This window comes from Stegastes partitus, unplaced genomic scaffold, assembly GCF_000690725.1.
Source record: "Stegastes partitus isolate 25-593 unplaced genomic scaffold, Stegastes_partitus-1.0.2 Scaffold144, whole genome shotgun sequence".
Classification (NCBI taxonomy): Eukaryota; Metazoa; Chordata; class Actinopteri; family Pomacentridae; genus Stegastes; species Stegastes partitus.
In genome coordinates, this window is record NW_007577875.1 from 480,479 (window position 1) to 493,488 (window position 13,010).

Here is a 13,010-nt window from a genome sequence, read left to right on the forward strand (position 1 = left end):
ACTATTTAACACAAGTGGTTGTCAAGTTAGACTGAGTCCGTTTGGGAGCTCTCGAAGAACGTAAAGCTGCAAGAAGTCAAATTAGCCATCAAGAAGCCCAACAGCTGCAGGGACCTGAGTGAGAATTTTAGGTGAATATTTCCCAAATGACAACTTTCACTTAGTTGTTTGAGATGATTTTCAGTATAAAATAATGATCAGTGCAGCATCAAATTGGCAGAAATCTCAGTTTGAGCTGAACAACTCTTCACCTATTTTTCCCCTCAAATCGTTTCTCCAAATACGACTTTTAATATTTTTTTTGAAAGACAAAATCCAAAGTTATGGAAAAGAACATGCAGGCAACAATCCACTATTGTTTTATGAGTATTTTTTATTATTTCATTGCAGCATAGTTGCCGCACAAACAGAAAAACAAACAAAAAAAATAAACCATTGTTCTTATTAATTTGTACATAAACAATCTGATAATTCTCTCACACATGAAGTATCAAAACAAAATTAAACGAGCTCTCGCGTACAACCGATCTAAAATCCCATTAGTTAAAAAAAACAATATTAATATTATAATAGGAAATAAAACAAGAAATATTTACAAAGTCTTCTGTTGAAACTACAGGTATGTACACAGTGGGTGGTCAGTGTTCCCTCCTCCAGAGAGACACGAGAACTCGCTTCCTTGGGATTAAACTTTTCATAGAGTTGAAATAATAACAGGATGTGTTGCCGCTCAATGAACGCACATCGGGGAGACGAGGGCCGATCGATGCGTCACGCTTTCCTCAACCTCCACCGAGAGCCAGCGAAGCTTTCAGCGCAGCACAAACTGGGTCAAGTTGCAGCGACGATAAAATCAAACGCTTAAAACAAACAAACAAAAAAAAAAAAAGTGTTCCATCAACAGTCTGAAAGTTCTGGCACCCGTTGTGGATTGCGAAATGCCACATTTAAGTATGTCCTCGTAATGTTTGTGGTTTTAAAAGAACAAAGACGCCCAGTTTTCATGGCAGTAAGATTCAGACCCGCAGTTCTCGTCTAACCGGCGGCGCCACCTACAGGCAAGAAATGCTGCAGCAGCAGTTTGGGATTGCATGTGCAGTTGACTTTTTTTTTGTTCAGCAGTTTGTTCGAGTTTTAACGCTTCACTGAGCCACCTGCAGGCAGAATGGTACAACTTCTGCATGAAAATTAATTTGTTGATTTCTAGCCTCAATCTTTAAGTTGATTTGTCTCGTCGTTCCAAAAAAACCCACCAGGTTTAAATAAAACTGCATTGCCTGCAGGTGGCACAAGTTTCCTATTTACTATTTTTCTTTGCCTGTAGGAGGCAGCAGCAGGAACTGGTCTGATCATCACCACACAGCTCCCCCTGGTGGAGAAGCAGCATGCTAGATGTGAATGAGCGAGCTGAACGAGCTGCTCAGTGAGGTTGAAGAGCACGTAGACGTGTTCTGGTTAACCGACTCGTCTTCCCTAACATGCATCTCACCACTGGGCCAACACATCGTGTGCTATTTTTAATTTTCACAGCAAAGCGCAGCGACGAAAACAGTGAAATCTGAAGAGGAGATGGTGCGAGCGAAGCCTCAACGTCATAGATTCAACTCAGCTGGTTTGTGTCTCAGTTGAATGAATGAATAAATTAATGAATGAGTGGTCGGTGTGCAAATGTAAAGTGTTTCACTGCAACAGTTTTCTAGACTACACGTTGTAAAATCACTATAAAAACTCCACTGGAAGACATTTAAAGTTATTATTTCAAGAAGAAGCTGGAAGAGTCCATAGCGTAGCCACCGGTAGCGGTTACAGCAGAATAGGACGAATATTTACACCCTGAGAAGATTTCCTGTACCATAAGTGTCTTTGAGACAGAAACAATGTGCTGCTGTGTTCCTTTCCACTCTTTGGGCCTTTCAGACAAAACAGGGGGGAACAAATCCTTTAAATATTCAGTCAGTAGAAATATTTGTTTTGTTCTCAATCCATGACTTGGTGACAGTTTCTGCAGATAAACAGTTCAAGAGATCAGATTGTGCTTTTTGTATTGTGCAACGTGTTTTTTACCCTTCTTGTAATGCCAGTTGTGGGCAAGTGTACAAAACTGTGAACTGCTGCATTACAGAATTTAAAAAAATATATAAAAAATGCAGAAGCTGCGACTGATTTTTTATGTCGTGCAATCGCGTGAACGTTAACCCGCCGCTCATCCAGCTACCAGGACTGTAATTCAGCATTAAACCGATCGGACGCATTACATAACAGCGCTACCCACCCATCTCTGTGCTTCTTGAGCCGAAGTGTTGAACAAATAAAAAGGAGATTAATAAAGAAACGGCGCTGAATAGAAACCGAGCACGAAAAAAAAAAACCCGAGCTGCTGTCAAAGGGGCTTGGTCGCCGTGGCAACCGGTAATGTCATGGATACAAACATTGGCAAGTGGCTCCGAGCTCGACAGGTATTACCTGCGCTGAAACAGGCAGAACTGGGTGATGATTAACTTTTCCATGGAGAGGCGTCTGATTGCGTCTGTTGATTGTGTTTTTAGTCCTTTTTTTTTTTCTGGGGGAGAAGTTTCAACATGGAATATTACTCATATTAACATTCAATGAAAACAAACGAGAAAAAAAAAAAAAAAGCTGTCAAGTATAAATTTCAATACATTCGTTGAATTCTCGAACACACATACGCACACGTATTAACAGGTATTTACAGGACGGAGGGGGAGGGGAAGGTGTCTCCGCCTCCGTTTTAAAGTTCATGCCTCAGAATGATAAAAGATGACGGAGGTGAAGCCGGCAGCAGATTTGTAGGAAAAGAAATTGTTTTGTTGTTGTTTTTTTTTTTCTTCCCAGGATTCAATCGGAAGGAGTCCCAAATCCATCGTAGGAGTCTGAACAGAACAGTTCTGGTGACTGCGATGTCTGCAGTGAGCGTGTGTGTGAACGTGTGGGTTTTAAATCAAGACACTTCAGCAGACGCCAAAATCATCTCGGAGTGTTTTTTTTTTTTTAGTAGATCATTAGCTGTGATGTTAAAACCTCAGCAAACACGGCGTTGACTGATAGCAGGTTTTATCTCAGTAAGGAGAACTCTGAGTGGCTCTAAAAGTTTTGTTCTGTTCGGTTAGTGTGAGTGAAACTAAACGGATGTCCAGACATTTCTAATGTACAGATTATTGACAAACTTTAGCTTCTCTGCACCACGATCTCTTAAATTTTGCCACCAAAACATCCCACTTCCTGAACACTGACCGACAAGCACGTGATCCCTCACCGGCTTCCCACCAGCACACACACCACTGTCTGTGTTCGATTTATTTCCCCCGACTAAAATGATCCCCTCTGACGCCACTCGCTGCTCGCTTCATCAGCACCAGAATAAACGCCGGGGATGATTTTTGCGTCTGCTTATCCTTTGAAAGCTGTGATGTTCTGGCGGCTGCTGCTGTGTGTGGACGATGCTCTGCTGGAGTGTTATCGTGTGTGTTCGCACGTGGAGGCTCGCGTTAGTTCTGGTGGCGCTTCATGTGCAGGGCCAGGTGGTCCGAGCGCGAGAAGCAGCGGCTGCAGGCGACGCACTTGAAGGGTTTGGCGCCGGTGTGCTTCCGGTAGTGTCGGGTGAGCTCGTCCGATCGGGCGAAACGCCAGTCGCAGTTTTCCCATGTGCAGCGGTACGGTTTCTCCCCTGCAAGAGAGCAAAAGGAAGGACGAAGGCGTTAGAAATATGCACACTTGCTTATATTTTGTGCTCATTTTTCTGTTCATGGACTCTTTACCAGCAGCTTTAAGGTATCAAAGAGGCTGTTTTTCATTTTCACCACCCACATTGTCACAGAATGGAACAATAAAGCCCATTTTTGAGAAGCCAGACTCGCTTTGAGCTAAGAAATATAAAAACTTTGAGTACACAAGATTGCCTCTAGGTAGTGAATGGGTTCTATCTAGTAATCTGTTGATTATTTTCTGGATTAATTAGTTTTTGGTCGATAAAATGTCTGACGATGTTGAAAAATGTTGATTAGTGTTTTCCAAAGCCAAAGACGTTCTCCCCCAAATGTCTTGTTTTGTCCATAACCCAAAGATACTCAGTCATAGAGAACAGATTGTCGTTGCTTTGCATACATGCATGAATTAGAAACACAAGAAATATGAAACCTTTAAGCACACAACACTTCATATTGATTCCCCTGCTTCAGTTTTTCGCAATTTACTCTGAAAATTAAGGCTGAAACTCGCAAATATCTTCATCGAAAATTAACCTGCTGATTTTCTGGATTAACTTATCAGCTGTTTAGTCCATAAAATGTCAGAAAATGGTGAAAAATGTCCATTACTGTTGCACAAAGCCCAAGATGACATCCTCTGATGTCTTGTTTTGTCCACAACCCGAAAGTATTCCGTTTACTATCATAAAAGGAGGAAAAATAGCAGAAAATATTCACATTTTGGAAGCTGGAATGAGAGAATTTTTTTTCTTAGAAAGATTAATAAAACTGATTAGTACCTAAATAGTTGGCAACTAATCAATTAATAGCAGCAGCTCTGGTGAAAATGAACCTTCTGTACTTGTGTGTAGTTGCAGAAAAGAGGCAGCGAGTCAATTTTCAGCCTTCATTTATTTTGAGTTTGTCGTCTGGATTCAGTTTTCTTGCAGCACTAGTCAGTAAACGTCAGTTAAATGGCAGATGTTGATGAAACCAGAAAAAAACAACTTTGATTTATTTCCTAAACCAGCAAAACTCACAAAAAATAAATCACAGTATCATGACCACAAACTGTCCTCTTGTTTTGTCATCGTTTCTATCAATTAACAATAATTTCAGGAAGTGAATCCCTGAAGTCTGATGGTTTGTTTTACGGTCGTTTAACCGAGACACTAAGAAAACGTGTCGTCCTGCACGTTGTTGGTGTGAATCTGTTCTTTAGTCGCAGTGTGGATGAGTTGAGGTTTTAGCAGCTTTCGTCCTGTAAAAACTCACAGAGACTGAACCAGTGCGGCTGCAGAGTTACAGAAAACGTGTCATGTGATTTCAACGCCTTCACTTGAATCAACAACAGTCAGAAAATATGTTTTTTTTTTTAATCGAAGTTGTGAAGCCGATTGCAGAAAGCGTGTGTGTGCAGCTCGCTCTGCTAACACAGCGTAACAGACACGCCTTTATTTACAGTCACATTTATCATTATCAGAACAAGTGTGTGCTTTCAGATAATCGAACTGCCTTTTCTTCTTAAATTATTACACGTTAACAGAAAAACGGAGCAAAAGGGAAGTTTTGTGAAGCACGTATTTCACGGAGGGCTCCACTGGAACCGCTGAGGAACTTTAAAAGGCGAGAACAAATAAAGAAGAAGAAGAACTGCTGGAGCTCGGCCGGTTTTATCAACGGTTTTATTGCTGCTGCTGATACTCGGCGCGAGTCTTAATGTCTGACTTCTTCTATCGTTTTATCGTCAGCTGAACCTTCTGACCAGCTGAGAGACGTGCGTCCACAGGAAGCTGACACATGAGCAGCAATTATCTAATTTGAATACCGAACTGAGCTCAGCAGGAAGCTTCGGCAGCTAAAACGTCGTCACATGATGGTTTTTGCAGCAGTCTTTCATGAGTGGACTCCTGTTTTTACATAAGCAGCGTCATAAGTTAGACTTTTCCAAAAGAGAATCTGATCAGCAAGTCGTTTTTGAGGGAGGAAAACGATTCGTCTCTTTGTTTTTTACCTCAACGATGTGCTCTTTGGTCAACTTTTACAGGAAAAGCATCAATTAGCATGAACCCTATTGGCCAACAGGGTGCTTTTTGAGTAAAACCGGGATTATTTAACGAGATATATCTGCACGGTTTGCACAAGCTTCCTCCGTCTGCGTAGGAGACAAAGCATTTCTCACTGTTTTATAATTACAGGGTATAAAAGGTAAGAAGGTATGATGACAGAGAACCTGTAAAGTGGGAATTCAGAGGAATAACAAGCCGAGTAAATCTAACACGACACTTATCCTGCTCCACCCAAACACTGACATTTCTCTGCTATTGCCAAACAGTGAGCTAATCATCAACAAAGAGAAGGAGGAAAAAGAAAAAAGAGAAAAGTTCTGCTGAATGGGCCGGTATGTACACACACACAAAAAAAATGTCATCTTTCACGGCCGAGATGGAAATTAATGTCTGGGAATCAATGCGAGCACAAACACAAGAAACCAAACAATAAAATTCTGCTTAAGCCGCATTCCTGGTTCAGCTGCGGTTTGGGACTTTCCTGAGCCCGAAGACTTTGTGTTGTTACCTGAAGGTTCATAATTCAAACCTGTGTTTACTATCGGCTTATCCGACGGGGAACAGCATTCTTTAGAGTTCGTTCTGCCCGTCTTTGGGGTTTTGTCGAGGCCTAAAAGCGCAAAAAGTCCTGCTGGTCATAAAGTGTGATTCCTGAGGCGTCCTTGGCGGAGGGAGCGTGACTCTCTTCGGCTGCGAGGGTCATCAAGTGCTCATTACCAGCGAGGGTCCCGTTAGCGCTGATTAGATTAGCTTCAGCTATTGACCATCAATCACCGAGTGACAGCGGCGGGGTCCAAAGAGCAAAAGGGGGGGATTCACCAAGAAGCCAAAGAGGAAGGCTTCAGTGGCGCGTTTTTATTAAAATAAACCTCTATTTCTAAAATATCTCCTCCTCCGCAGTCCAAGAACCACTTAAGGAGCTCTTTTCAGATGGCTGAACGATAGGATTGTGGGTGGACGCGCGTTAATAGCTTTCAAACCCCCACATCACAGGCTCCAGCGCCACTCCAGCCTCCTATCTGGACCATATCCTGTTTCTACACGAGTGTGTGCTCGGAGCTCGTATAAAAGGCCCCACAGGTGTGTTTGGTTTTGCTCTATAGCTGCGCTGTCGGGGTCAAAAGCGCAGCCGCCTCTCTCCGACTATTATCCCTGAGAGCTGGCAAACAGGCCGCTGAAATACGACACATACGCGCACACAGAACAAACACACTTGGCCGCTATATGTTCCTGAACAAGAGGCGAGAAGCTGAACCTTCATGCATCTATAAGTGCCTCCATTTGCCTTTAGAGGTGAACACGTTGAGTTTTGGAGAGATTTACTGCACCGGTGGGTCAATTTACTGCGAGTGATGTGATAGAAACGAGGACAACAAGGTCCAGTTCAATCTAAAGATCGACCAAAAACAGCCAGTTTGTGCTTAATTTCCAGCCCCGTAGTGTTTGATCGTCTAAAGCTGACTCATAAAACAGACAGATTTCACTCTGGTGCATCTGAATCAGTCTATTATCAATATTCTCCACATTTATAGGACTTCATTTAATATTAATATGTGGGATAATATTTTGCACACTTGGAAGATATCTAGATTTTCTAGATATAGAAGAAGCACTTGTCGTGTCCACTGTAAACAAAAATTCTGTCAAAAAAAGTGAAACTCTAGAAGCAAGAAAAACCGCAGAAAGACATGGTGGGATATTGTACCATTCAAAAACTGTAAAACAACCACAACTGTCTGTAAAAACAAACAATTTTAATCATTTTAAAGTCACACATTGTTTAAAAATAGAAATTTAATATTTGTAAAAAGTGGCATATATATATATTTAACAATATTTTTTGCTTGTATAAATATAGTACAATAACTGTAATGCTGTTAATTTAAAAAATAAATAAATAAATAAATAAAAAAATACCATTTTGTAAAATACAGATTTCTTATTTGGGCGTTTACGGGGTTTTTGTTTGTTTTTCGTAACACTAGCTGTGATCAAAAAAATGGCCAAAAAAAAGAAAATGTTCAGAGATTTTGTTCGCTATTATGCGTTATTATATATATAAAACAATATTTTTTGCTTACATAACTATAGTAACATAACTGTAATGTTATAATTAAAGGCTCTTAAAGATAAACTATACCATTTATAAAATACAGATTTCTTATGTGGGTGTTTGAGGGGGATTTGTTAGTATTTTATATTTTATTTTTTAAAGAATTAAGATGTAAATAAACATTTAAAACTGTGACTTAAAAAGTGCCTTAAAAAAATAAAATTTTCTGTAGTTTTATTATGTGTTATTGATTTATTTATTTTAAAAAGGAAGGGAAAATCTGTAAAACAAGCTAAATTGTTCACACATATCCTGTCTGTCTGTCTTTATTGTTTTTCTCTGACGTCTGTATGTTTTCTGCTGCAACATTTCCTCACTTCAGGACCAATAAAACATTATCCAATCTGATCTTATCTAATCATGTCTTATCTGAAGATTTCTTCTGATTGTCAGCAGCGTTAAAACTCAAATTAAAACGAGAAAACAGGTATTTTACATTTCCAAGCACACACACGTATGATTTCAGCGTCTGCTCTCTACTTGCTCAACGTGTCGCTTCTCCGAAGCGTCTAAAAAGCGTCTAAAAGCCTTTGCGGGCGTTTGTTGAGGGGAAGCAGCAGCTGTTTGATCAGGTGGCCGATTAGAAAAAAAACTATTATATCTCAAACGCACACAAACATGCGCTAATGAAGACGTCACATAAACCATAATGGACAAACACGCGGCGTCGGCCACACAATCACAACAAAACACACGGAGAGAAACATGCAGGCTACAGTGCATCAATCACTCCCAACAACACCGCCTATTGAAGCGAGCTGCTGTGTGCGGAGGACACGTGTTTGCTCTGGAGGAGGCCCAAAGTCGCTGAAAAACGGCCGAGTTTTAATAAACTCACGTTGGAATCTGGCACAAAAACAACCCACTAAAGCGACCCTGACGACCATTTGTACATGACTTTACACAGCGTGGCATCGAATATCAGCGGCGTAATATAACGTTTTATAACCACCCGCGGCTGGTTTTACTGAGTCAAAGAGCAAACACTTCCAGGCCCTCCAGGACGCCCATAAACTCTTAGTGGACCTCTTAGCTTTATCAGCCCGGTGAGTGTTTGTGAAGAGGGATGGAGGGTTCCCTAATCTGCCCGATAGCACGCTGCTCTTTACACATGCATAAATGTGCTGCGCGCAATTACAAACGCCGACGTGAGGAGCCGAGGCGGCTGCGGAGGCCGCGGTCGAGCTCCGGCCGGTTGTCGTGATGCAACGTCGACGGCTTCCGGCAACTGGAGCTTCAGCGGGGATTCAAATTCGCAACCCGCATGCGGTTCCGGACTGTTAAACGTCATTTGCAGGAGTGGAATAGAGTCAATATTCAGATTGTTTGCCCGACTACAAGTAGACCTCCTGTGATCGTAAAGTCCTGCATTCGTTACTACCAAGAGGCTTCTGTTCGTTTGTTTGCTCCCGTTGCATTTTCACTCGTTATATAATATATAATATAAAGTCCTGCACCTCTGAGGAAACAGAACAGCCGTGACTAGACGTAGACAGAACTTAGAAATATCTGTGTGCAGCATGATGGAGGTATAATGCAGGTGTTACCAATATCGGAAAAGAGTCGTTTCTCTGATCTGTGTAAACACAGCCTGCAGTTCAGCTGAATAATTCCCAGATTTTTTTTTAAATCACGTGACCGTTGGCTGCAGTCACCAACACCTTCACGGTTACGCCTGGGAGTGCAGAATTAATTAGTTTTTACAGAATCTGATTAAAGCAAACAGGTTCATTTTTACAGATTTTTTAAAAAAGACTTCAGCAGCAGAGCATCACGTCACATGTGAGACTCCGACTGCTTTTACAGCTTCATGCTTTAATAAAAGGTGGAATTTTGGTCCTCACTGTCTGACAGCAGGTCTCAGAGAGTTCAGGATTTTCTGCAAACTTTGCTTCCAAAGTATCCAGGATAGAAGCAAACATATTTGTCATGTTGAAACTCTATTCCAATAACACTATTTAATGTGTTCGTATTACGAGATGCTGTCATTTGTTTGCTGCAGCTGTACAGTGAAAGGTTTTTACCTCAAAACTGAGCTGAACTCTGATATTTCGGTAGATGTCTGTCCTCTTCGTAGCCACATTCCACCAGTCCGATGAGGTAGAGTTTAGAGGTAAACTGGAGCCGGCGAGTCTACGACGCCTCATGCATCAAACTCTTTTCATGCAGACTGAGCATCAGTTCTGAGCCAGTCCCAGCATGCACGGAGGCAGAATCCTCCCGGATAAACATATTTACATCAATTTGGAGCTTCCAGTTCATTACACCTGAATGTTTTTGACCTTTGCGAGGAAAGCAACCCGAAACAAACTCGTTTCAAACCCAACAGCTTGTGAGAGAAGCGTGCAGTTCAATGAGCCGTCGTGCTGCTGGAACTTCCCAAGACAAGCACCTCCAAACATGACACGGGCATCTGCAACAGAAGCTCATCAGCAGAGGGGAGGCGGGGGGACGAATTTGCAAAATTGGACGCCTGTCAGATAAAGAAAACAAAACTAACCGCATCGTGTAAACACACACACACACACGCCCACGCAACTTCCTGATACAATCACCTGAAGAAACAACAAAACAGCTCATATCTCCCTGCCAGTGAGCTGAAACAGACGTGAATGAGGGATGACGTTTCAACACATTCGTGATTCCTCGCCGACGGATGCAACATGCGGTGCTCTCTGGCCTGACATGTGGCTGCAAAGTGGATCCGTACTGCTGTCAATGAGCTGCTATAATTAAACTAATTATTCAGAAATACTAACAGACTAAGTAACAAACTGCTGATTAAACTAGAAAAACAGCCCGAAATGTCTCTTTAAAAACATTTTTTTGACTCATTAACCCTCAAGTTCTATAATTAGACGGCAAAGAGTCCACGAAGACTGCAGTTGCTCTTATCAGTAAGTCCGTCAATCAGTGTCCACAGAATGTAAACAGGCTCGCCGAGCGGTTCTGCAGCTCAGGTTTGGCAGGTTAAGAGGCGACGTGAAGATTAATAGTGAAAATAACGATAAAGTCTAGAGAGAGGCAATGAGCAGAATCTAAAAGTCAACACGGAGCCAATGTAAGGAGGCTATAATGTGGCTTATGTTATCGCCTTTATTTGATTTGGAGAACAAAACTGGCTGCAGCGTTCTGTATGAGTTCAAGGTGTGAACAGTCTCGGAGGCAAACAGAGCTACATTAATCAAATCTAGGGAGATAAAGCTCGAGTAGCTTTTAGAAATCTGGAGTTAAAGATAACTTCACAATTTGGGGCACTAGGTTTAAACTTATGAGATTATTTTTGTTGTTTCTGTGCTTGGTTGGTAAAACTTGATTAAGAGCATCATTAGGACATTTTCAAGGAGCTTGCATGTACATTTAGTTGTGTGTTATCTGCAGCAGTGGAAAAGCTATGGATTGTTTCTTTAAGAGGAAGCAGATACGAAATAAAGCGAGGATCTATTACGGAGCCCTGAGGTACTCCACAGTACAGAGGAGGCAGAAATATCACTAAAAGTGGGATGTTGAACAGAGTTTTAGTGAAAATACTGAAAGAAGAAGCACATACAGCCGATAAAAAATAAAGTGGGGCTCTGTACTGTGGAGTACCTCAACTCCACAGTACAGAGGAGGCAGAAAATATCACCAAAAGTGGGATGTTGAACAGAGTTTTTAGTGAAAATACTAAAAGAAGAAGCACATACAGCAGGTAAAAAATAAAGTGGGGCTCTATTACGGAGCCCTGAGGTACTCCATGGTATAGAGGAGGCGGAAAACTCACAGGATTTGGAAAGAAAATTCTGACAGAAGAAGAGGCAGCATATGTTATATCATCTTTAAAACTCTGGCTCGGGTGTTGTTCTTTATTTTTTTCTAGATTTGCCTTTAAGTTTTGAGCTTCTTTACACTCTCAGCTCATGAGTCATCGCCGACTGAAACAAGACTGGGCAGGCCTGGTTCGGTCAGACTGTCAGTAAAGCCTGTTGGTGAGATTCAGAGTGGCACGTTTCTGGCGTTTTTTCATTGGCTGCCGTACAATCGACTAAACGTGATGCGCTCGGTGATTGAAGGGAAGTTGCTCGCCTGTTTATTGTCGCTGCTTGCGTCACAGCATGACATAAATCCTGGCAAATCTACAAATACATGCTGACTAAGAAACACTGTGGTGATTTTAAGTGCTGTGGTTTCAGGACGGGGTTAAAAAAGAACATATTTCAGCTGTTTATTCTGAATTTCTTGGGAATTATTGGTTGAATTTTCCCTCTTCAGGCCTCAGAACACTGTTCAGACGTTTAACCGATGATGTGCAATAAAGTCGAGATCTTCTTGAAACTGTTGCACATTTCAAGGATGATTGTTTGTTAGTTGGAAAAACACAATCAGTGGAAACATGATCTTGAAATCCTGCAAAATACAACCACATAAAGCATCTAGAGGAGCTTTAGAGTTTCATCATTTTGTTATCATCTGAATACCAAATCACCCTTCAGGTTCCCATGATTGCACTGCTATAGCTTGTTAGATGGACGCAGGTCAACTTTTCTTAAAATGTGCCACTAAAAACTAGTTTCTTCACCTGCTTTACAGATGCTGTGACGTTAAAGTGTCGGTCTGACCTTCCTATAAAAGCTCCAGGACAATAAAGTGTATAAAATGCTCCAAAGTTGTCGTTTCCTTTTAACTAAACCTCCTGAAACCTGATCCTGCAGCCAGTTTGTGCACCATTTGACTAAAACAACGCGCCATAAAACACTACTTCCCTGTGACAGCGCTTACTGGTCAGCGTCCTTGTGTAATTCCTTCAATCTCCAACTGTTTTGTTGTGTTTACTATTCTCACTGCTTATTTTACAGCTTGTTTGTCTTGTGTGTCGCTGCATCCTGCTGCTGCTGCAACAGGTCAAACTTCCCCACCGGGCTCCATAAAGGCTCCATCTTATCTGTTTACGACCACGCCGAGCTCCGTTTTTTTGCCCTCGCGTCGGTTCGCGCGTTCGCTCTTTCTTTGGCCGCCGCTGTTTTCACGCTGCAGGAGCCCCGACGGCTTTTAATCGCATGAGTAAATCTCCCAAATCCAGGTCTGAGGCCGCTGGGAATCCACAGGTTTCATCTTACAGGAGGGAAACACATCGAAACCGGCCGC

The 13,010-nt window shown here is 41.8% G+C and overlaps 1 protein-coding gene across 1 annotated transcript in view; it reads right to left on the minus strand.

Annotated features, from left to right (window-relative positions):
- Positions 1-2,056: 2,056 nt before the first annotated feature.
- Positions 2,057-13,010, minus strand: part of klf5l (Kruppel like factor 5 like) — a 28,284-nt gene continuing 17,330 nt past the window's right edge. The window contains exon 4 of the mRNA XM_008279104.1: positions 2,057-3,685. Coding sequence (XP_008277326.1) covers positions 3,507-3,685 — 179 coding nt within the window. The 3' untranslated portion in view covers positions 2,057-3,506. The remainder of the gene's footprint in view (positions 3,686-13,010) is intronic.